The sequence below is a fragment of the Lepidochelys kempii genome, chromosome 8 (genome assembly GCF_965140285.1).
Source record: "Lepidochelys kempii isolate rLepKem1 chromosome 8, rLepKem1.hap1, whole genome shotgun sequence".
Taxonomy (NCBI): domain Eukaryota; kingdom Metazoa; phylum Chordata; order Testudines; family Cheloniidae; genus Lepidochelys; species Lepidochelys kempii.
The window spans coordinates 12266622-12287772 of NC_136387.1; the positions used below are offsets into that span (position 1 = coordinate 12266622).

A 21151-nucleotide genomic window follows, 5' to 3' on the forward strand; every position below is an offset into this window, starting at 1 on the left:
AACACACCACTCCTACAAAAACTACCATATTTAATGACTGGGACAGAAGGTTGGAATACTCCATCTTACACTCAAAGAGGATGGCTTTGCTTCTCTAACTTTATAACCATTCATGAGACTAACAGATTTCACCTGCCTACAAATATTTAATAGTCTTCTTCTTTACATTTGACTTTCAAATGACTTTTTCAGTGTAATATACAGACTATGAACGTTGGTATACCCACCACTTACTATTCCTTCCCCTTCCTTTGTATCTGTAAAGACCACATAATGTATTGTTTGTTTAAAACAGGCAAATATTTCAGTGCTATGGTTTTGGTTTTTTGTGAGAGTTTTAAATCTAATCTCAGAAGCCCAAAACTACACAAAAATAAACTGGTACATGCAGCACAACTCATGAGCAACTCTAAAATAACAAATTGTCATTCACATGCAGTGAAGGGAAAATCAAAAAGGAAGTACAACGGAAGTTTGCATAGTGTTGTTATAAACAATAGTATAAACAAAGCTTTTAATCTATTTATGTACTTATATGACACCCCTCCTCATGACTGTCATATTTAAGCATCAACATAAGGATAATTTCAAAGTTATGAAAACTACCTTGGCTACATTTTCCATTCAATAATAAAAGAGTTGCCGCTTCTCTATTTTCTGATAACTCGCAATAAAAGTGGGATTTTTTGTTAGGCTACAAATCTGCTGGCCCTTGCTTATAAAGAACACTTGGCCATTTATCACTAACAAATACAAGCATCAGTTTAGCAAATCCTGTACCGAAGAAAAAAATTAAGTCATATGGTGACATCCCTGCGGGGGTGAGGAGGTGGAGGGAGAAATCTGATGTAGTTAGAGGTCTTTCCCCTTTCTCTCTCTCTCTTTAAAAAGAGCTGAAAATATATAATGTAGGGGGCAAAAGGAAAATAAGAATGGATTTAAAATATAATCCATATAATAAATGGCATAACATTTGCAGTATCAAATTTAGGTCACTTGAAAACATGAATGAAGTAAAGTAGAAGGAAAAGCAGCATCCCTACATTCACAAGAGATGAGTTAATCTAAGGCCTTATTGAAAAGTAGCTCACAATACTGCCACTCCATCTTCTTTAGAAAGAGAACAACCAAGTTTCAGAATGGTGTAAAACAAGAATAAAATATTTGGTTTTAATGTATTGACTTTATTAATAAATATACATCCATATGGTGATGTAAATACAGATCATGAAGATTACTCCATTCCCATACACATAATTGCACATGAGTAGCTCAAGTTCATGGACATAAAAACAAACAGCATCTAAACAGGCTTTTTACAGCAGAGAACAGGGTGCGGATATTAGTTATTTATTGGGTAATTGACTCCTCCAAAATAACCTGTGGGAAAAGCAAACTGTGAAAGATTAAGGAATCAAAGTGGTCCAAATTACTACATGATACGCAAAAACTTCCTAACAATTTAACATATCATTATACTTTGCAAAAATTTTAAAACATAGATTTACCTACATGGGGAAAATAATTGCTAGAAAAAGGCTCTAGTGTGTCTACTAGAGTTCAAAAACACATTTAAGCAATTTTAAAATATATGTATTATAATAATAAAGGGAACAAACTTTTGTGATCAGAAATGAAGTTTGCAGTTCCAAGTTTTTATGCTTATGATCAACTGCTTTGTATTTTTAATTTTCTGTTGGAATAGCATTAAACTTTATTGTACATGTAATACAAAGAACAGCAGAATCACAGCTAATGTAACCTTCAGACAAATAACCTTGAATTGCTCTGCCTTTTAAAGCTCTTCAAAATGGAAAAAAAAAAAAAAGTGAAGTTCTGATATCAATTACTTAATATGTTGCAGATAAAGGTAATTCTTTCCCCAAACATATGACTCCATTGACTAGGTTTGGTTTTGTCCTGACTGAATCCAAAGAAAACTTCCAGACAAAATGAAACTGTATTATTTCAGAACAAAGATATTTAATGGTTCTTGATATATGAAGTTGTGTGTGATTAATTAAAAGCAAATACGATGTATAAAGAATGTGTTTTAATGACAGAGCTAACAGTTGATATTTAAAAATTCCACTTTAGTATTAAAAGTTAGCCACCTTCTGATAGATCTTTTTCCTGCCAATATGTGCTGCTAGCATTCTGAAAATGTACAGTGCAAAACTTCAAAAATAGTAGCAAAATTATTGAATTCTAAAGTTTATGTAATTTTAATTAGAAATTGAATAGCAGTTACGGGATGTATTTTAAACAGTGGCCTTTGAGTTGTCTCCCTATTACTTAGGTTTCACTTATGTATAAATAAGACATTAGAAATGTGATATTTAAAAAAAAAGCATTAAAAACACAAACTTGACATATAGATCATTTTTCTCAACAGTGTTAATACATAACAGTAACCCTATCTTATGAAGAGCAGAATTGTTGTACATAATATAAAATTAGCGATTTACCTTACAAATAATGTTTTCATACTATAGTGGAAAAGGCCAGTTTTCCCACTGATAATATCAAAGTATAGGCATCAACATGCTGTTTCAGTGTTTGTCATGACAACAGACAGTGTTACAAAAAAAGCACAATATATTTTGTAGGTTATATATAATAGAAAAAGCAAAAACATTTGAAGATTCCATTCGTATTTCACTTTGACTTCTTGACTTCTCTCTCTTTCTCTTACAGCATGACACCAGTAAACTGCAGTTATGGATAAAATAAACCAGAATGAGGAAGTGCCCAGCATTGCACTTTCTGGTCTCATTGCCAAATCCAAGGTGCCAAGTGGCCCTTTACAGATGCCATGAACACATTTTTCTACTTTAGTTCATCCTTTCACAATTGACAGTGTTCATTCTTTTTACTGGGATTATATTTAATCTGATATTAATAAACACTATAATGAATATAAATTGTTTAGATGATTTCATTATTTCATCCACATACTTGAATACAAAATTCATTATTCTAGCAGAACAGTAATACATCTGCATTATCTCCTGACACACGGCACAGCACCATTGAGTAGATGCACAAGTGAGCAATGAAACGGGTGAACAGGATAAACAGAAGGAGGTAAGAAGTGGCGTTATGCAAAGGTACATTGGTGACATGCAACGTGTTCCTTGCCAGCGAGGTGTGAAACTCCTGTAGTTATTACATTCAGCTGAAGAAGACTGCTTTCCAGGAAGAGTTCAGGAAAGGGCTTAAAGCAGCCTTTTGTTGAAAAATCATCTGATAAAACAGCCAATATAACACATATCCTGAGGGTGAATTAGCTCATGTTAGCTTTTTGTGTGTATCAGAAGTTACACCATTCAGAAAAATTACTAAGAGTGTCATATTTTTCAGTTTGTTGAGGAACAGAAAGTGTAACTTGACTTTATAGCTTCAGCATGGAGAAACTATATTTTAGTAGCAGTTTAGCTGCCATTAGTTTACACATTGACTAAGGAGCCATCCAGTATTGTTGAGGTTCATTGTCTTAGTTGCCAGTGCATACATAGTCCCCCAATCACAATTCAACACACCTATTGTAAAGTACAGCATAAAGTCCAGCTCATTATGTGTTAGGCATCACTGGAACACCTGAAGGCTTGCTGCTTTTTTCCTGATAAAAAAGGTATGAAACATGACATCTGTTTCTTAAGTTGTCATTATTGAAATCAGAGTTCTCATCAAAATTACAGCAAGCCAGACTTTATCTTACAACAAAAAGTATTGGTACTGTTCATTTTCAGCAAAAGCTATAATTAACCTGAAAGATTTCTGTTCCCAAAAATCTGCAAACATTATACAACTCCCACTGGTATTTGAAGCTACAAATTCAGTATAATTTTAAACTATATTTTAAACAATTTTTATGTAAACTTTCTTCCAGAATTAAAAGCTTTAACTCAAGCAAGAGATATTTAGAATAAATATAACAATATGCAATATTGAGGAATGTTATTTTCTAAGTATAGGTGGGTGTGTGCATATTACACACATATGCACACGCGCACTTTTTTAAACCAAACACACACAGTTGAAAATGGAACTGGTTAGATGCAGGAAAGGACTCAGTTTGAGTCAGAAAAAGATATTTATAGTTAACCAACATAGTTTTTCAACTTGCATGCATAGATTAATTCCTATGAAATGCTTTCTATCTGGGGTCTAGCAATTTGGTAAACTGTATCCTGTTTGAACCAGCTATACAGTTTGCTATTATGAATCATGAAAATGTTATCCTTTGGTAGATATATAAACTTCCATAACTTAAATATAGTATAAATGTTAAACAATGGGATAACTTTATTCCTGGAAAAACTAAATCTGAAAAACTGGCAACAGTGTAAAAACGTTTAATCTATAAACACACTAAACTAGTACTTTAAAACTTATTAACTGCTGCCATCAAAGCACATACTGTGAAGGCAAAAAACAGCTTATATAGCTATTTACAAATTTAAGAACATTCTGTTTAATATTACTGTCTATTCAGTTTGTTACTAGAATTAACAGTACTTATTTTGTAGTTATTTATAAAATATATCAGATTTTTAATTAATTATTTGCAGTTTGGTATATGTACTCTCAGGCATTTTTAAAATTATACAGCAGAATCCTGTAAGTAGCAGAACTACAAGATCTGCCACCACCTAAAGGCAAATTAGCTCATGTTTGTAAGGCGCTTTTGAAGATGTAAAGCGCTGCATAAATGTTTATTATTATTATTACACATTTTCAAAAAAATATTTTTGGAACATCAGTGAGACCTGACAATGCTACAGTAGAGCAAATAAAAACTGCCTGAAATTAGCACTTTAAAAAAAATAGTTTTTAAAGTTTCAAAATATTTATGAACAATTGAGGTCTGTTTCAGCTCTAGCAAAAGCGGAAAATTTAGTTTGCTCTCTATTCCCACCTATACAAAAAACCCACAGGCATTTCAAAACTGTAACAGAATTCTTACTTGTAAAATAGTCCAGAATTGTTTGTTTTGTTTCATCAATTATAAATTCTTCTGGACAAGATCTTTATTATGGCTTAGGCTCACTTCATAGCCAACAGCCAAATAATGTTTTCCTGCTTATTTCAATTTCTTGGTGCATAATCACACAATTAAATTTTCCAGAAGTAACTGTGAAGCTCAGGATATGAGTATTACTTTAAGGAAACACAGAAGGGCATAATTTAAGAGTTTACTTATAAACCTATGTAAAAAACAAAAACAGAGCCATACCTATGCCCTTTCATGTTACATTAAAAATTAGTGGATTGCACGTTGGACATATGAACAAAAAATAAAATTTGGAAAGCCAAAGTTATAGAAATATTACATAAAAATGTGAGAAACATGCCAAGACTCAGCATTTCCTCATTAATCCTTTTTAAACTATCTAATTCCTTTATTTCACTCATTGGATTGTTTGACTTTGCTACTAGTTTCACCAGCAGCATGTACTCCTCTGTTATGCACCATAGGATAGGGAAAAGCTGCACTGCCACAAGTATAACTTAGATTTGCAAGCCGTGATAGAGCTTTAATGCTACCTGGAGGTCTGCCTGGGCTGACTTTGTATCCTGCAGCTTTAGTTGTACCCAAGGGTCTGCCTGGACTTGTTTTAAATCCAGCTGCTTTGGTGGTCCCAAGAGGTCGACCTGTGCTGGTTCGGTACCCCGCTGATTTTGTGGTCCCCGATGGCCTTCCACGTTTACCAGAACGGTTGAGGTTTTTCTTTTTCTTTAGTTCATCTTTTGTCTCTATATTCCTGACACTGGTGGCCTGCAAGTGTGTTTCATTTAACGTGTCTTGTCTCTGGCATGCAATTGGTTTGTGGCTGACTGTGTGGCTGTATTTGCTTTGCTGTGTAGAATATAAGTCAAACTGATCAGTGGATCTCACATTGTCTTCGTTAAGGCAAGAACTCTTGCCAGTCCCACAGAAAGCTGTATTACTGCTGGCAACAGGATGCATCATTTTTCTACCAAAAATAAAAGACAAATATGTATAAATATATAACATGACATCATTTAACCAAAAACATTCTCTTTTCCAACAGCTATGAAGGTTCCCTAAAATTACCCTGAACTGGCTGGAATGCAAACCACTTAGGCAAACAAGATGTCTATCAACAGATTCAAAAAATCAAAGGTAGCATGACATTTAAAAAAAAACAACTTTCGAACACATAAAATGATGTAAGAAGTGCATCAACAATAAAATTTAAATGATCTGGGCTTGAAATAGCCTCTCACCCACAGTGGAAGCTTTCCAGGGTGAATCTAAGCTTTCATTTGGGGAAAACAATTCTAGCCACTTAGTTGCATCAATAACCTATCAAATGAAAAGCAATATAGTGTCATCTTCCTGATTCAGCAGATGGCTCCCAGTGCTTCTGCTGCTGCTGCTAAGTTTTCCATAACTGCTGCAGTGTGAAATTAACAATCAATTTCACTACTGCTATCCAGAACTTTGTGAAAAACAAAAAATTGATAAGAATCCAGTCAATTTAATTCTGCTGCAAGCTAAGAAAGCTACAAACATCAGCTGAGGTAAGTACTTAAACTAGTCACAGGCAAGAACTACCCTAAAACAAACGATGTCAGCAAGTAGATTAGCAGAGACACTCTCTCCCTTCTGCCACTCCATTACCACTATCAAAGCAGGCAGCAGACTCTGGAACAGCAAGGGGAAACCAACAGAGAAAAAGATCACTCTCTCAATTCATTCAGGGGGCTTGAAGGATGTTGGAGCTTAAATTTATCCAACACCTACTAGCTTGAGCTAACACCCTACTAAAATGAATGTGGTCAGCTCACATCTCTCTGAGTCATGGTTTAAATTGGTTCCCTTTCAAACAGAGTTGGATGACACTTCAAAGTTTTTTTTTTCACAACCAGAAGTAACTGTAAGCAGTAGGTGCTCAGCACCTCTGAAAATCAGGCCAAAACCTGCCACGAACTATTCCATCCAAGTACACTTTAAGCTACCTTTCACAGCATCAAGAAAAATATTGGCACTTGAGAAATAAAACTTGCACAGCACAATTCCTCACTATACTTGGCATAGCTATTACATCTAAAAGCATCAAATTCACTCACACAAATTAAGAATTGAAACAAATAAAGCACACAATATGTAAGGTTCACAAAACTTCCAGAGAGAACTGTTATACAGAAGTCACCCAGCCAACCACGTCTTTCCGAAAGAGTAATGTATAGATAGATACATTCATTTTAACATCTTTAAACAGTGACTTGAATTTTAAAATTAGTAATTTTGTTACTATACCTCAGATACATTATTGTAAGGTGCATGGAACTTGCACTGACATTAATGAGAGTTCCTTGTGTGCTGCAAAGGGAAAATATTCCCCATAACCATTAAAGAGCTGTTCATGGCTCATGGAAAACTCTTGAATATTCTAGTTGATCAAGTCTGCAAATATACCTTATTTTACCTGCCATCTTTCCAAATGCTTTATAACATTCATGTGAAATAACATTTTCTTACCAAAAGACATAGGACCAGATCTGCTTTGCATCAAACCACTAGCAAAATCTGATGGGATAGAGCTGCCATAATCAGTCACGAGAGGATCAAGTCACTACAGAAGTAACAGCTCCTACACCATTATCCTTCTGTGCCCTAGCTGCTGACATAAGGGGCATGGCTAGGACACCCTTAGACTTCACTGATAATCAGTTGCAGCTTCAGCTTGGGGCTGTTGGCAGCCAATGTACCCTTTAAGCTGGTTTAACTTAGGCCTGGGAACCAGACCAGCACATAGCAGTCACAGGATAGAGGGAGTGCAATGGTCACATTAGCACACAGCCTATGCTGTGTAGTTCCTAAGCCATAGCTGATCATCTGGCACAGAATCTTTTGTTTATGAGATCCCAGTGGGTCACTTTGAAATTATAGTACTAGCAGAAGTACAGATCCTGCATAGGACTCCATCAGCACAGACCCCTGTAATATTGCAGAGTAGCAAGGTCTTCAACGGTGGGAATTTTTTTATTTATTTCCCTCATATAAACAAGGTTTTAGATGAGTAGCTAGTGATATCTTTAGATGAATGCCAAATCTAGCTCTCACCATCTCCAGTACTGCCAATTCCATAACCTTCTTTGGCAGCTTCTCCCATTTCTGAAGAGTGCATCTAGTGATGCCAATTTTTCCTAAAATATTCTCTGGTGTAGCCCATCACTTCTTGTTCTGTCCTTGGCGATGGAAAATAATTGATTCCTATCATTTTTAGTACATCCCTTTAGTTATATGTAGGCAGCAAGCAGGTCTCTTTCTCTAAACTGAACATGCTTCAGTCTTATTTTTCCAAAGCTTTTATTATGTGTGCTTCTTTCCTCTGACCTTTCTTCAGTTTAACTCATCTTTTATTAAAACTTGATATCCCAAAATGAATGCACTGTGCCCCAACTCAGACTTAACCTGTGACTGGAACGGATTACAGACACAGGTTATCTCCCCAACACTACTAAACACATGCCCAATACCCATATTAATAAAAATTCTGAGTAGTCTCTAATCAGCTATGTAGCCAGCTGAAAAAAAGTATGTGTTAAATAAATGAATCTTTTTTCCATTATAAAACCCATTTTTCAGCAGTTTATAAAACAGCCATAAACATTTGATCCAAGCAGAAATATGGAATGCAAGGCCTCAGCCAAAGAGTGACAATTGATCATTTTTAACAATTTATTTTACTGGCTTTTAAAGGTACAAGGAAACCAAAGAAAAATATGTCTTACAGATTCATACATATTTGCACAAATCCCCATCAATACTGCAAAGCAATTGTGGCCTGTTATGTCAATAATCTGCAAATTAAGGGTTTATAGCATCCTGTACCTTTATGATGTACTGTAACAACTTCTTACATATCACGTTAAGAATTCACACATTAAAAGGAGTGACCCTTATGTTCCAGAGATTTGCTTTAGATTTTTTTTTAAATCAAACCAGCAGAAGAAAGTAATATCACAGCCAGATCTTCAGAATAGCTTCATAGGGTAAAAATCACCAAAAACCGTATCAGCACTCTTTGTCTGCACATCACTTCAGTGCACTCTAATCCTAATTCAGGTACAAAAAGGTAAGCACCTGTCTACGATGTTCCAAAATGGGTTGTCTGTTGCCCAGCTGGTAGCACCCCTTTAAGGCCATGTCTACAACTGAGAATTGATCTATTTCTAATTGAGTTAAGCACGAACTGTTCAGTATATTCATATTAGCCAAGCTTATTTATATTTTGAATCACTGTAGTTTTGCCTCACTTCCACACTAGCACCATTTTACCCCTTTTCTGTTGTAATGTCTTCTAGATTCCTATCATGCAGATCCCAGCACAAATCTCAAGAGCAATGGATCCTGGGAGATTTGAAAAGGCCACCAGTGCACTCTTGGACAGCAGTGGAAGGACAATTTGAACCATTTTAGCACTGTCTACACGGAAGCTAAATTTATACAGGCTGAAACCATTCAGACTAAGACAGTATGTAACCGTGCTGGAAGCAAATCTAATCCAAACACTATCTGGAATACACAAATTATTTGGAGTACATGTACATGGTCATGAAGTGCCTTCCTTACAAGCATGACAAGGAGACCACAGTTTTCAGCATGGCAAATTTCTCCAGTGTACACTAGGTCAATAGGCCTTTATGTTAAATATAGGGAAAAAAGAAATATAACAAATGGCTTAGTGTAGCCAAACTTAAATAGTATCACACAATTGCTTGCAGGGTCTATTTACTGGCAGAAAGAGTTCACAACAATACAAAAGTTGAGTCTCTTTTCTCAGGTCTGACATCTCTCCCCAGCCACCTCTCTCCTTCAGAGGGCATAGCATTCATAGCAGTTGTAATCAGCTCCAGTTGGGCATTTCCTGCTTCCTAATGCTTGCATTAACCCCTTTCTAACTTCTAAGGTGCATGGGTATATAAACCTTATCACAGTGCATGTGTAAATATGTGAACATGATTTTACATGTGCAATACTTAAATATAGATGCAGTAATAATGTAGTTCAGCACATCCATGTTTTAAATGGTTGTTATAACACAGATTCTCTGTGCACTATAATACAGATTTGTTGAGCAACATATGGTGGAGCAGTCATGAAACCATAGTTAAGGTTGCATTACAATTTCACTTTCAAAGTAAGAATACCTAGTAATCCTGTGTTGTTTAGAAAAGGACAAAAAATGTAAGATACAATTTGGGAAGGGCACGAATTTTTGGTGTGGTAATAACAGGTAAGTAGTTAAGTGTCTGTAAAAAGCAGTCAAAAATCTTCTGATTTTAACACAGTCTCACCTCTCTTTCGACTCTTCATTATAGTTTACATTACAGAATTTCCTGAGACTTCTCATGACATTTAATGCATGCATGAGGGTTCTGCAAATTCTCCTTTTGTGTCACCAAGTTGTATTAGTGTAATGGAAAGATATAACAAATAGCAAGCAAGCACAACATGCATACGATGCTAGATTTGTAAATGTTGATATAATAGCTGAGAACATTATCAGAGTAATAATCAACATTTTTCCTTCAATGTCTCATTTAAACATTGGCACACAGACTCTAGCTTTCAGGAGGAGCTCATGGCTCTCCAGTCTGCATTAGAGGCCCAGTCACAGAGAAAATTGGCTTCAGCTGAGCAAGAGCAATGTCACACAAGGAATCGGACAGAATGACAGAACAGACACAACGATGCACAAGGGAGGCAGTCAGAGAGAGCACTGCCAGGCAAATAACCACCACCCCAAATTACTAGCACCATTTTCCTCCTATTCAGGGTCTACCATCCCCTGCCAGCTGCATCCCCTCTCCACACAGGGAACAACAAGGAGTCTTGCCATGGCTTCCAACATCCACCTCCCCAGCCACTCCAACACTACAGCAGGGAGTTCTCACCCCCAAATATATACCACTAACATGTAAAATGCTGCAACTTCATCTTTGTGTACATACTTGCACTTACTTCTGACAAGTGATAAAATTCTCTAGAGAGAGATGTTACCTGTCTATACTTGATGATGTCAGAATTGACACATGAGGAGCAAAGCGCAGATCACAGAGAATGTTTCAGAGTTCTTGCAAAAGGGGGGAGTCTGAAAAAAGGTGAGACAATCCAGTTAAAAACAGACGACAGGGATGTTTTTGGAATGCTTATTATTCTCTCTGTATCGATCAATTTTTTCATCATGCTATGAAAAATTCAAGTAATAGTTAAGTTTACATTCCTTGTTTTTATTTGTACCATTTTCAATGAGATTTTTACAAAATAAAAATGTTCAGCTGAAAGCTTTAATGAAATCTTAATTATGTTGTCACGACCATCCCTAGCATAACTCTACTGAGGTCTGAGTCAGAAGTTCACCTTACAGTGGGAATTACAAGAATGTTTTCTGTGTGTTGCATGTCTGTCCACAGAGTGGACGTGACTTTGTTGGCAGAAGGATGTAGAGTATGAGCGAGTACTGGTCTATACACAAATTTGTACTGGTTTAGCAAAAGGTGTGATTTAAAACCCATTCAGTTAAACCCATGGAATTGTGTGTGTCGACACTCTTAAATCAATAAGAAAAGGAGTACTTGTGGCACCTTAGAGACTAAAATTTATTTGAGCACAAGCTTTCGTGAGCTACAGCTCACTTCATCGGATGCATCCACTGAATGCATCCGATGAAGTGAGCTGTAGCTCACGAAAGCTTATGCTCAAATAAATTTGTTGGTCTTTAAGGTGCCACAAGTACTCCTTTTCTTTTTGCGAATACGGACTAACACGGCTGCTACTCTGAAACCTGTCTTAAATCAATGTAAACCTGGCTGCTATTGGTTTATCTTACACCTGTAAACTTAGATGAGCAAGGTAAACCAATATAAACAGTTGTAAACCAATATAAGTGCATCCTCACAAAAGTTTGAACCAATTCAATTAAATTGGCTTTTAAACCAATCTAACTTAAACCAGTGCAGCTTCTGTGTATAAACAAGCCACAAGAACAGTTAATATGAGAGATGGGTATTATGGTAGTGAAAAATATTACTTTAGCTACTCATTTCCCTGCTTTTAGAGGTTTGTGTTGGTGTCACTTAAAAAACTTCTTCTTTCATACGGTGATAGTCAAACAATGAAAGCAACGGCATGACTACAGCTGGATCTTAAGAAGTCTTTTATCCAGTCTAAAGAAGAGGGGGTAGCCATGTAAATGGCTGAGACACTTCCAAGAAGAGCATGGATTGGGCAATAGTCCATGATGTGTCTGACAGTTTGCATCTCACCACAGTCACAGTTTGGTAATTCCCTTGCTTTCAATCTATGGAGTATGTGTATCTTCCATGTTAGATGCGGATACGGTTTAGAGCTGTCCATATGCATGTGGGGAAGAGAAGCTTGGCACTTGCACAGCTGGGTCATCGATTAGATTTTTGTTTGGTACATCAGCAGCCACCCAGGCTTTAGACCATCTTCTGCGAACATCCTTATCTTCCATAAGGAGGGCTATGTCATGAGACCAGAAAGGTTTTCTTGATTTTAGTCAGTGGCGAGGGGGTGTTAAAAATTATAACTGGTTGTAAACAAATGGGGTTTTATGGTAATTTCTTTTTTTTAATAGGTGTTGCTGCGGCAGAAGGAAGAGAACAACAGGCCAAAGGATTTGGAAAAAGAGGAATGGGTGGCCTAGGGAACTCCCCTATAGCAGAGCATGGGAGCTCTAAGTGCAACATAGGAGTCAAGGAATAAGATCGTCTTCCCTGGAACTTGCAAGGCATTTCTGATGGGGATGCCTATGAATCTTGGGGACAGTAGCAGGTCCAAGCAGGACAAGATAAACCCTTAATGGCAACCTCAATAATGTTAAAGCAGATTAACTTCCCAAATACTCTGAATGTTTAACAGTAAAATGTGCTGATCTGTTATTACAAAGCATAAAATCATAGAAATGTAGGGCTGGAAGGGCTCTCAAAAAGTGATCCCGTCCAGCCACCTGCACTGAGGCAGGACCAACAAAAACTCCAAGACCATCCCTAACAGATGTTTGTCCAACCTGTTTTTAAAAACTTCCAGTGATGGGGATTCCACAACCTCCCTCGGAAGTCTATTCCCAAGCTTAAATATCCTTATAGTTGGAAAGATTTTTCCTAATAGCTAACCTAACTCTTCCATACTTCTTATCCTACCTTCAGAGGACATGGAGAACAATTGATCACTCTTCTCTTTATAACAGCCATTAACATATTTGAATACTATCATCTCTCCTCTCATTCTTCTTTTCTCAAGACTACACATGTTCAATTATTTTAACCTTTTTTAATAGGTCAGGTTTTCTAAATTTTGTATCATTTTTGTTGCTCTCCTCTGGACTCTCTCCCATTTATCCACATCTTTCCTAGAATTGGACACAGTACTCCAGCTGATGCGTCACCAATGCCAAGCAGAGGGGGACAATTACCTCTAGTATCTTACATACAACACTCCTGTTAATACATCCCAGAATATTAATTTTTTGCAACTGCATCAGATTGTTGACTAATAATCAATTTGTAATCCACTATAACCCCACATCCTTGTCAGCAGTACTGCCACTTAGTCAATTATTCCCCATTTTGTAGTTGTGCATTTGGTTTTTCCTTCTTAAATGAAGCACTTTTATTAATCTTTATTGAATTTCATCTTGTTGAATTCAGACCAATTCAATTTGTCAAGGTCATTTTGAATTCTAATCCTGTCCTCCAAAGTACTTGCAACCCCTTCCAACTCGTTGTCTTCTGCAAATTTTTATAAGCATACTCTCAGCTCCATTATCCAAGTCATTAATGAAAATGGTCCACACCCAGGACCAACCCTTGAGGGAACCCACTAGATACACCCTCCACGCATGACAGCAAACCACTGATAACTACTCTTTGAGTATGGTCTTTCAATCAGTCAGGCACCCACCATTTAATAATTTCATCTACACCATATTTTCCTAGTTTTCTATGGACATGTGAACATCATGTGGGACTGTGTCAAAAGCCTTATTAAAATCAAGATATATCACATCTTCTGCTTCCCCTTATCCACTAGACCAGCAACCCTGTCAACAAAGGAAATTAGATTGACTTGGCATGATTTGTTCTTGACAAATCAATGCTGGCTATTCCTTATCACCCTATCATCCTCCACGTGCTTACAAATTGATGGTTTAATAATTTGAGGTTGCCACTAAGGTTTTGCATTAGAATGCAAGTTTGATAAAGTTGGGTACATATTGCTTTTTGGGATCTCCTGGAGAAGGAAGTGAAAGCCTTATGGAGTGTTACCAACTGTGACCCAGGAATCTCTTAGTACTGACAGGCACAGGGGATGCAGAGTGTTTTACAGGGATCTCTGAGGGCAGGTTTATGCATAATAATTCATAAAAGCATGGCATGTGAGGTCCCTGAGAGCCAGTAGCCCACTGAACATACTAATCACTGCAAAACATATGTATGCATAACATTTAAAGAGTTGTGTCAGTACTGAAAATTATGTTTTGAAGGCAGGTAACTCAGAAGTGACACGTCTCAGACAGGTTCCTTTTAAGCAGATGGTAACAGACACTTATCTGTGTGTCTGGCTGTGTGTTAGGCATTATACATCTCTCAATGGATGCTTGTTTGCATATTGAGCCAAATGTTAATCAAGAGATTGCATAATTTTCAAGAGACGAAATTTACAGGGAGAAAAACAGCAAGAGGGGATCTTGTTTACAAATAAAGACAATGGATTGTTGGGGTATATTTAGAGGTGGATCCTTCACTGAGGAGGCAAGCTAATAGTGTCTGTCTTATGAATGGAGGGTGACAGGCAGCCAAGTCTGGCTATAAAATGTTGGAAGGACTTGAGCACTGCTCTATAAGACATGAAAGTATCTAGTTAAGTCAGTCTAGGTCATAGAAGGCATATTATGATTTCATTTATATGTAACCATTTTCAATAGTTCCACTTTCTATTACTTAAATCTCTATGTTACTTGTTTTCACAATAAATGTACCTAAGTACTGTGTGTTAAGCGGAGTGGTGACCTGAGGAATAACTGGTAAGCTGGGGTATACTGAGAGTGTCCAGTGGAACAGGGGCTAGAGACACTAAGTAGATGCCCAGAGGTGGATGGACAGGGTACATTCTGATGAAACCTGAACTATCACAGTTTTTGTTTGTGTTAATATAACCTTATGCTTTAAGCTTAGAGCAACTGGGACCTCTCTTTCACCCCTATGGTCCACCCGACAAGATGATGGAAACTGTGCTAACCCTATGTTTAGATCAGCTTCTCAGTTCAAAGAGACAGAGAGGGTATTTTTAAAGAATAATGCTAGCCAAGCCATGTTACAGACAAACCACTTAGGTTATGTCTGCACTCGTGCTGTGTTTGATGACAGTTGTCAAACACCATGCCCTCTACTCCCTCCTTAACCATGGGTTAGGCTGCTTTTGTGGACAGGGCCAAAAGATGTTCAACACCAGAGGTGGAAAGCATGAATAACCACTAATAATCAGTTGATCATAATTTCTTTCAATGTGTATTGAACGTGGCTCAACTTATCTACATTAATGGGACAACTATTTCCAACACAGAAAGTGGAGTCCTGTCCACAGTAGGGAGATTTCCCCCTAATGTTAACACCAGTTCAGCTCCACCAGTGGTAACAATATAAAAAGGAAGTTGTAGTGTTGACTCACAGATGGTGTTTTTAACACTATTGATAAGACCCATTCTGAAGAGGTTTACCTGACGCAGAGTTAAAAATTATGACAATAACTGGTAGCGCATCTACACTATGGCTCTCAACACTCTGAGCACCATTAGGGTTGAAGTTGTGTTGAGAAAAATGAGACATTTTAAAAAATGGTCCTAGTATCCTTGCTATAATTGTGCTAGAAATAATGTTTAAACATAACTAATCGTATTTTCTGAAATCTCCTGCTACTGAATTACCAGCTCCATTGGTGGCTATCACTGTGATAGAGCTAGTGCAGACTTGGCACCAGCATTATATCATCTCGTCATCTAAGCTTGATTAGAACAAGTCTGCACGATGTGATAATAAAAATGCCAGAAGTCACCAGTGTTCTATCTGCACTAGTATTCCCAGCTGTCGCTACGACTGGTGAAGCTGCAACAGTGGAAGAGCAAGGTAGAATGTTTGTAAAGTCTAGTGTATACAAGGCCATACCATGGACAGTACTGGGATGGTGCGAAGTGTGAAGCTACAATGTTATGGAGTGCAGGTTCCCAAATGTGCCCCAAATTACTACTGGAGGAGCACATTTTACCTTTGAACTGCCAAAAGAAGCAACACACATACTATATTGTTTTTACTGCTTCACCCAAGGATACAGACAATGAGAGATACACGGGCAGTACAACATCTATAAAATGAACTATATCCACAAATAAAAGGAACAGTACAAATACCTAAAAAAAGTTAATATTTATCAACTCTTGTGAAATTAAGACCTTGTTTGTTTTTTAAAACACTAAGTGCTTACTTTTGCAACATGTAAATAAAGCTTTAAAAATAAAGTTTATAAAAAGAAACGTTCACCTATCTTGAATGTTCCAGTGAATTAAATAGGTTTATCTCAATTATGTACCCAGCAAAATAGACAGAGCATAAATAACCAAATATCTATGTATCTATCTTTTATTCAATACTCCATTAAAGTACATTCACCTGCAAAAAAAAACAAAAAAAAACAAAAAAACCCAGCACAATTGTCCAGTTTTTTAATATTAAATTTGAGAAACACGCCTAGTCTGTTAAATGGGTAGAGAGAGCTTTCACTCTGAGATTTTATTAAAGCAACATATTATAGGTGTTCTGATGACTATATTACCATATAATGTCTCTTTACACAAAAGCTAACTGTTGTAACAATTCTCTGTTTTTTTTTTGTTTCTGACATTTACATAACAAGGATTTGTATATTTGTTGAAACTTCCTAAATAAATTAAATATGCACAAGCTACCTGTAAATCCTAATCTCCAACACCAGCAAACTTTGCATGTAGTTTTTCGAAGTCCTATCAGCATTTCTACAACACCACCAAGACACCTAAACAGACATGCCAAGTACAGTCTACTTCTGAAGCTAGATAAGAGTTTCCCAAACTGCAGCCATGAAGCATTTCCTGGTGACCCATAGAAAGTAGACTGGTCACATAGTATGACTTTTCATTTTGCACTTGCTAAATTATATTTTTAAAATCTAAACAAATATTAAATAATTCCTAGTATTTCCCTTCTATATAGACAATTGTTATAGATGCCACAAGGATGTCAAGACACTGTGAATGACAGGAGAGTTAGTGTGGATGCCTGACTTGGAATAAAGCAGTCTATTTAACTCTCTTTGCACTAAGAAGTGCTCTATGAAATTGTTCAGAGGTTCCTGAACCAAAACAAGGTACCACAGATAAATTAGAATTGTGATCCTTGGCTTGATGACACAGAGCCAGCTACTGCAACCCTTCCTCATAGTGAATGGCACTTACACAAGTAGCCTCACTGACTTCAATGGAGCTACTTGCTCAAGCACCATGCATTAGGATTAGAGGTTGCAGCGGCCCTGCATTACCAAGCCAAGTCATAATTTACCTAGGATAGCATGTGTTAGGTTTAAAGTCCACTTGCTAGGCATATTTAACAATTGCCACTTGGATCCTTACACAGAAACACAAACATACACATCTATCTGAAGAACAATAAAAAATAATAAACTGGAGTAAGAGACCCTTTGACCCTTGTATACTGAGGAACCAGTTGTAACATATTCATTTATTTTTCTAATCATCTTAAACTAATCTAGGGTCACACTCCAAAAGCAACTTCTTGCTACTTCTGTATTTTGTGGAGAGTTAGAGAGAACAAAATCATAGTATTATTCCCCTTTACATATATGCCCAGTGATAAACAATAAAATAAACAATCAAGACAAATATCCACTAGCTAACTGCACTGAAAGTGTTATATACTATTAAGTACACACTAAAGGAAATAAATAGGTACTATTTATATGCACTAATGGAAACGTGCATTATTTACATGCATTACAATAGTACAGTATATACTAATAAACATGCACAAAAGAAAATGATCAGAGACAATGCAGATGCACTCAAATGATGTGATAATGAAAATATGCACTATTCATGTACATTAAACAATATGCCCTAATAAATATGCACTGTTTATATGCATTAAAATTCCATGCACTAATTGAACTATGCACTAAATGGAAAGTTCAAAAAATGTGAATTAAAAAGAATATGAACTAAAGAGAACAAACAGATGATTTCAAGGCACTACAAAGACTCTGTACTAAGACAACATGATGTTCAGCTCTCCTTGCTGCTTAGAGGCCAGAGAAGTGGGCAACAAACAAGAGGGGGAACAGGTTGCACAGCTGCCCCCACCCTGTGGGCATCTGAGTTGGGGTGTTCCTCCTTGCAGTATTTGCAGGGGAGGTTGTCCAACTGCTACCCCAACCTCCAGGGGAGCTGAGGGGTGCCCAGCTGCCACCTCTATGGGGCACTGATAGAAGGAGATGGGGAGTGGCCCAGCTCTATCACCTCCCCCTCATGGGCACGGAGATAGATATGTGTTTAGAGGAGTTCCCAGCTCTATCACCTTGTCCCTGGAGAATTAAGGAAGTAGAGGAGGGGCAACTTTACTCAAGTCTGTCACTTCCCCACACCCCACAGAGAAAGGAGACCTGGGAGAGTGGTGTTAACCATGTTGCCCCAGGGCAATAAGGGAGATGGGGGGTCCTGTTCTGCCTGTCCCCACCCCCCCGGCACTGAGGGAGGAGATTGGGGGGACCCTGCACCACCTGTCCGTGCCCCCGCAGCACTGAGGGAGGAAATTAGGGGGGGCTCTGCTCCGCCTGTCTCCGCCCCCCGGCACTGAGGGAGGAAATTGGGGGGGCTCGGCTCCGCCTGTCCCCCTTCCCCCCCCCGATCACTGAGGGAAGAGATGGGGGGGCTCGGCTCCGCCTGTCCCCCTTCCCCCCCCCGATCACTGAGGGAAGAGATGGGGGGGCTCGGCTCCGCCTGTCCCCCTTCCCCCCCCCCGATCACTGAGGGAAGAGATGGGGGGAGGCCGGCTCCCTCCCCCAGGCCCTGCTCCGCCTGCCCCCCCCCGGCGCTCAGGGAGGACATGGGGGGGCGACCCTGCTCCGCCTGCCCCCCCCCGGCGCTCAGGGAGGACATGGGGGGGCGACCCTGCTCCGCCTGCCCCCCCCGGCGCTCAGGGAGGACATGGGGGGGCGACCCTGCTCCGCCTGCCCCCCCCCCCGGCGCTCAGGGAGGACATGGGGGGGCGACCCTGCTCCGCCTGCCCCCCCCCCCCCGGCGCTCAGGGAGGACATGGGGGGGCGACCCTGCTCCGCCTGCCCCCCCCCCCCGGCGCTCAGGGAGGACATGGGGGGGCGACCCTGCTCCGCCTGCCCCCCCCCCCCGGCGCTCAGGGAGGACATGGGGGGGCGACCCTGCTCCGCCTGCCCCCCCCCCCGGCGCTCAGGGAGGACATGGGGGGGCGACCCTGCTCCGCCTGCCCCCCCCCCCGGCGCTCAGGGAGGACATGGGGGGGCGACCCTGCTCCGCCTGCCCCCCCCCGGCGCTCAGGGAGGACATGGGGGGGCGACCCTGCTCCGCCTGCCCCCCCCCGGCGCTCAGGGAGGACATGGGGGGGCGACCCTGCTCCGCCTGCCCCCCCCCGGCGCTCAGGGAGGACATGGGGGGGCGACCCTGCTCCGCCTGCCCCCCCCCCGGCGCTCAGGGAGGACATGGGGGGGCGACCCTGCTCCGCCTGCCCCCCCCCGGCGCTCAGGGAGGACATGGGGGGGCGACCCTGCTCCGCCTGCCCCCCCCCGGCGCTCAGGGAGGACATGGGGGGGCGACCCTGCTCCGCCTGCCCCCCCCGGCGCTCAGGGAGGACATGGGGGGGCGACCCTGCTCCGCCTGCCCCCCCCCCGGCGCTCAGGGAGGACATGGGGGGGCGACCCTGCTCCGCCTGCCCCCCCCCCGGCGCTCAGGGAGGACATGGGGGGGGCCCTGCTCCGCCTGCCCCCCGGCGCTCAGGGAGGAGCTGCCTGCGGCCCCCGCCGGGCCCGGGGAAGGGGCTCCCATCCCTCCCGGGTGGGTGGGTGCCTGCTGACTGAGGCTCCATCTTGCCCGCCCGCTCGCCACTTCCTCCCGGGGCTCGGCCCGGACCTACCCGCGGGGCTGCCCAGATCGCGGCGCCTCCCCTCCTCGGCTCCCGGTGTCGGAGAAGCCCGGATGGGACGAGTCCGTGCGGCCCCCTCCCCCCAGCACACAGCGACCGGGCCCGGCCGCGCGGCTGCAAGCGGGGAGCGGCGCTGCGGCGTGCGCGGGCGTGCGGGGAGCGGGACGCGCTCCCGACAGGGGAGGGGGCGAGCGAGCCTGGCGGCGGAGTGGGGAAGTGGGCGCGCGAGGGGGCGGTTAACGGAAGGCAGCGGGCTGGGGGAAGGGGAACAAGCGCCGTGGGGAGAGCCTGGGGCCGGGGCAGAGAGACACAGTGGGGTAGTAGATGGAGGGCGAAGTAGTGTGGGGATGGGGGAGGTCCCAGAAGGGAAAGGGCGCAGTGGGGAAGTAGATGTGGGGCGGCAGTAGGATGGGAGTATAGATGGAGGGAGGTCCTGGGGGGCAGTGGGAGAGTAGATGGGGGAGGGGGGAAGCACTGGGGTCGGGGGTGGGTGCTTCAGTGGGGGTGTAGCAGGAGATCCGGGGGGGAGGGGGAGATTCAGTGGGGAGTGTACATGGAGGGAGGTCCTGGGGGGCAGTGGGAGAGTAGATGGGGGGGAAGCTCTGGGGTCTGGGGTGGGTGATTCAGTGAGGGTGTAGCTGGAGATCCAGGGGTGAGGGGGAGATTCATGGGGGGGGGAATGGAGGGAGGTCCTGGGGGGCAGTGGGAGAGGAGATGTTGGGGGGGAAGTTTCATGGAGGAGACTTGGGAGGAGATTTGCGGGGTTCTTATCTGACTGACACCCTGAGTTATTTTCTGGTCTCTTTTCTGTCACTTTTATTTTACAAGGGCAGTTAGCTGCAGTGGAAATGACTATCCCGGAGTGGTCGGA

At 41.1% G+C, this 21151-nt stretch overlaps 1 protein-coding gene across 3 annotated transcripts; it reads right to left on the reverse strand.

Annotated features, from left to right (window-relative positions):
* Nucleotides 1-1163: 1163 nt before the first annotated feature.
* Nucleotides 1164-20445, reverse strand: C8H5orf24 (chromosome 8 C5orf24 homolog). Of its 3 annotated transcripts, XM_073355533.2 has the most exons (4): nt 20272-20442; nt 11042-11132; nt 5551-5981; nt 1164-3622 (listed from the first exon to the last, which is right to left on the reverse strand). In XM_073355533.2, the coding sequence occupies exons 3-4, from the start codon at nt 5975-5977 to the stop codon at nt 3582-3584; spliced, it is 468 nt and encodes a 155-aa protein (XP_073211634.1). In that variant the 5' UTR covers nt 5978-5981; nt 11042-11132; nt 20272-20442; the 3' UTR covers nt 1164-3581. The 3 variants fall into 3 exon arrangements, with proteins under 3 accessions (XP_073211634.1, XP_073211630.1, XP_073211631.1); XM_073355529.1 differs by having other exon boundaries at nt 1164-5981; nt 20272-20445; XM_073355530.2 differs by lacking the exon at nt 11042-11132 and having other exon boundaries at nt 1164-5981; nt 20272-20444.
* Nucleotides 20446-21151: the final 706 nt, after the last annotated feature.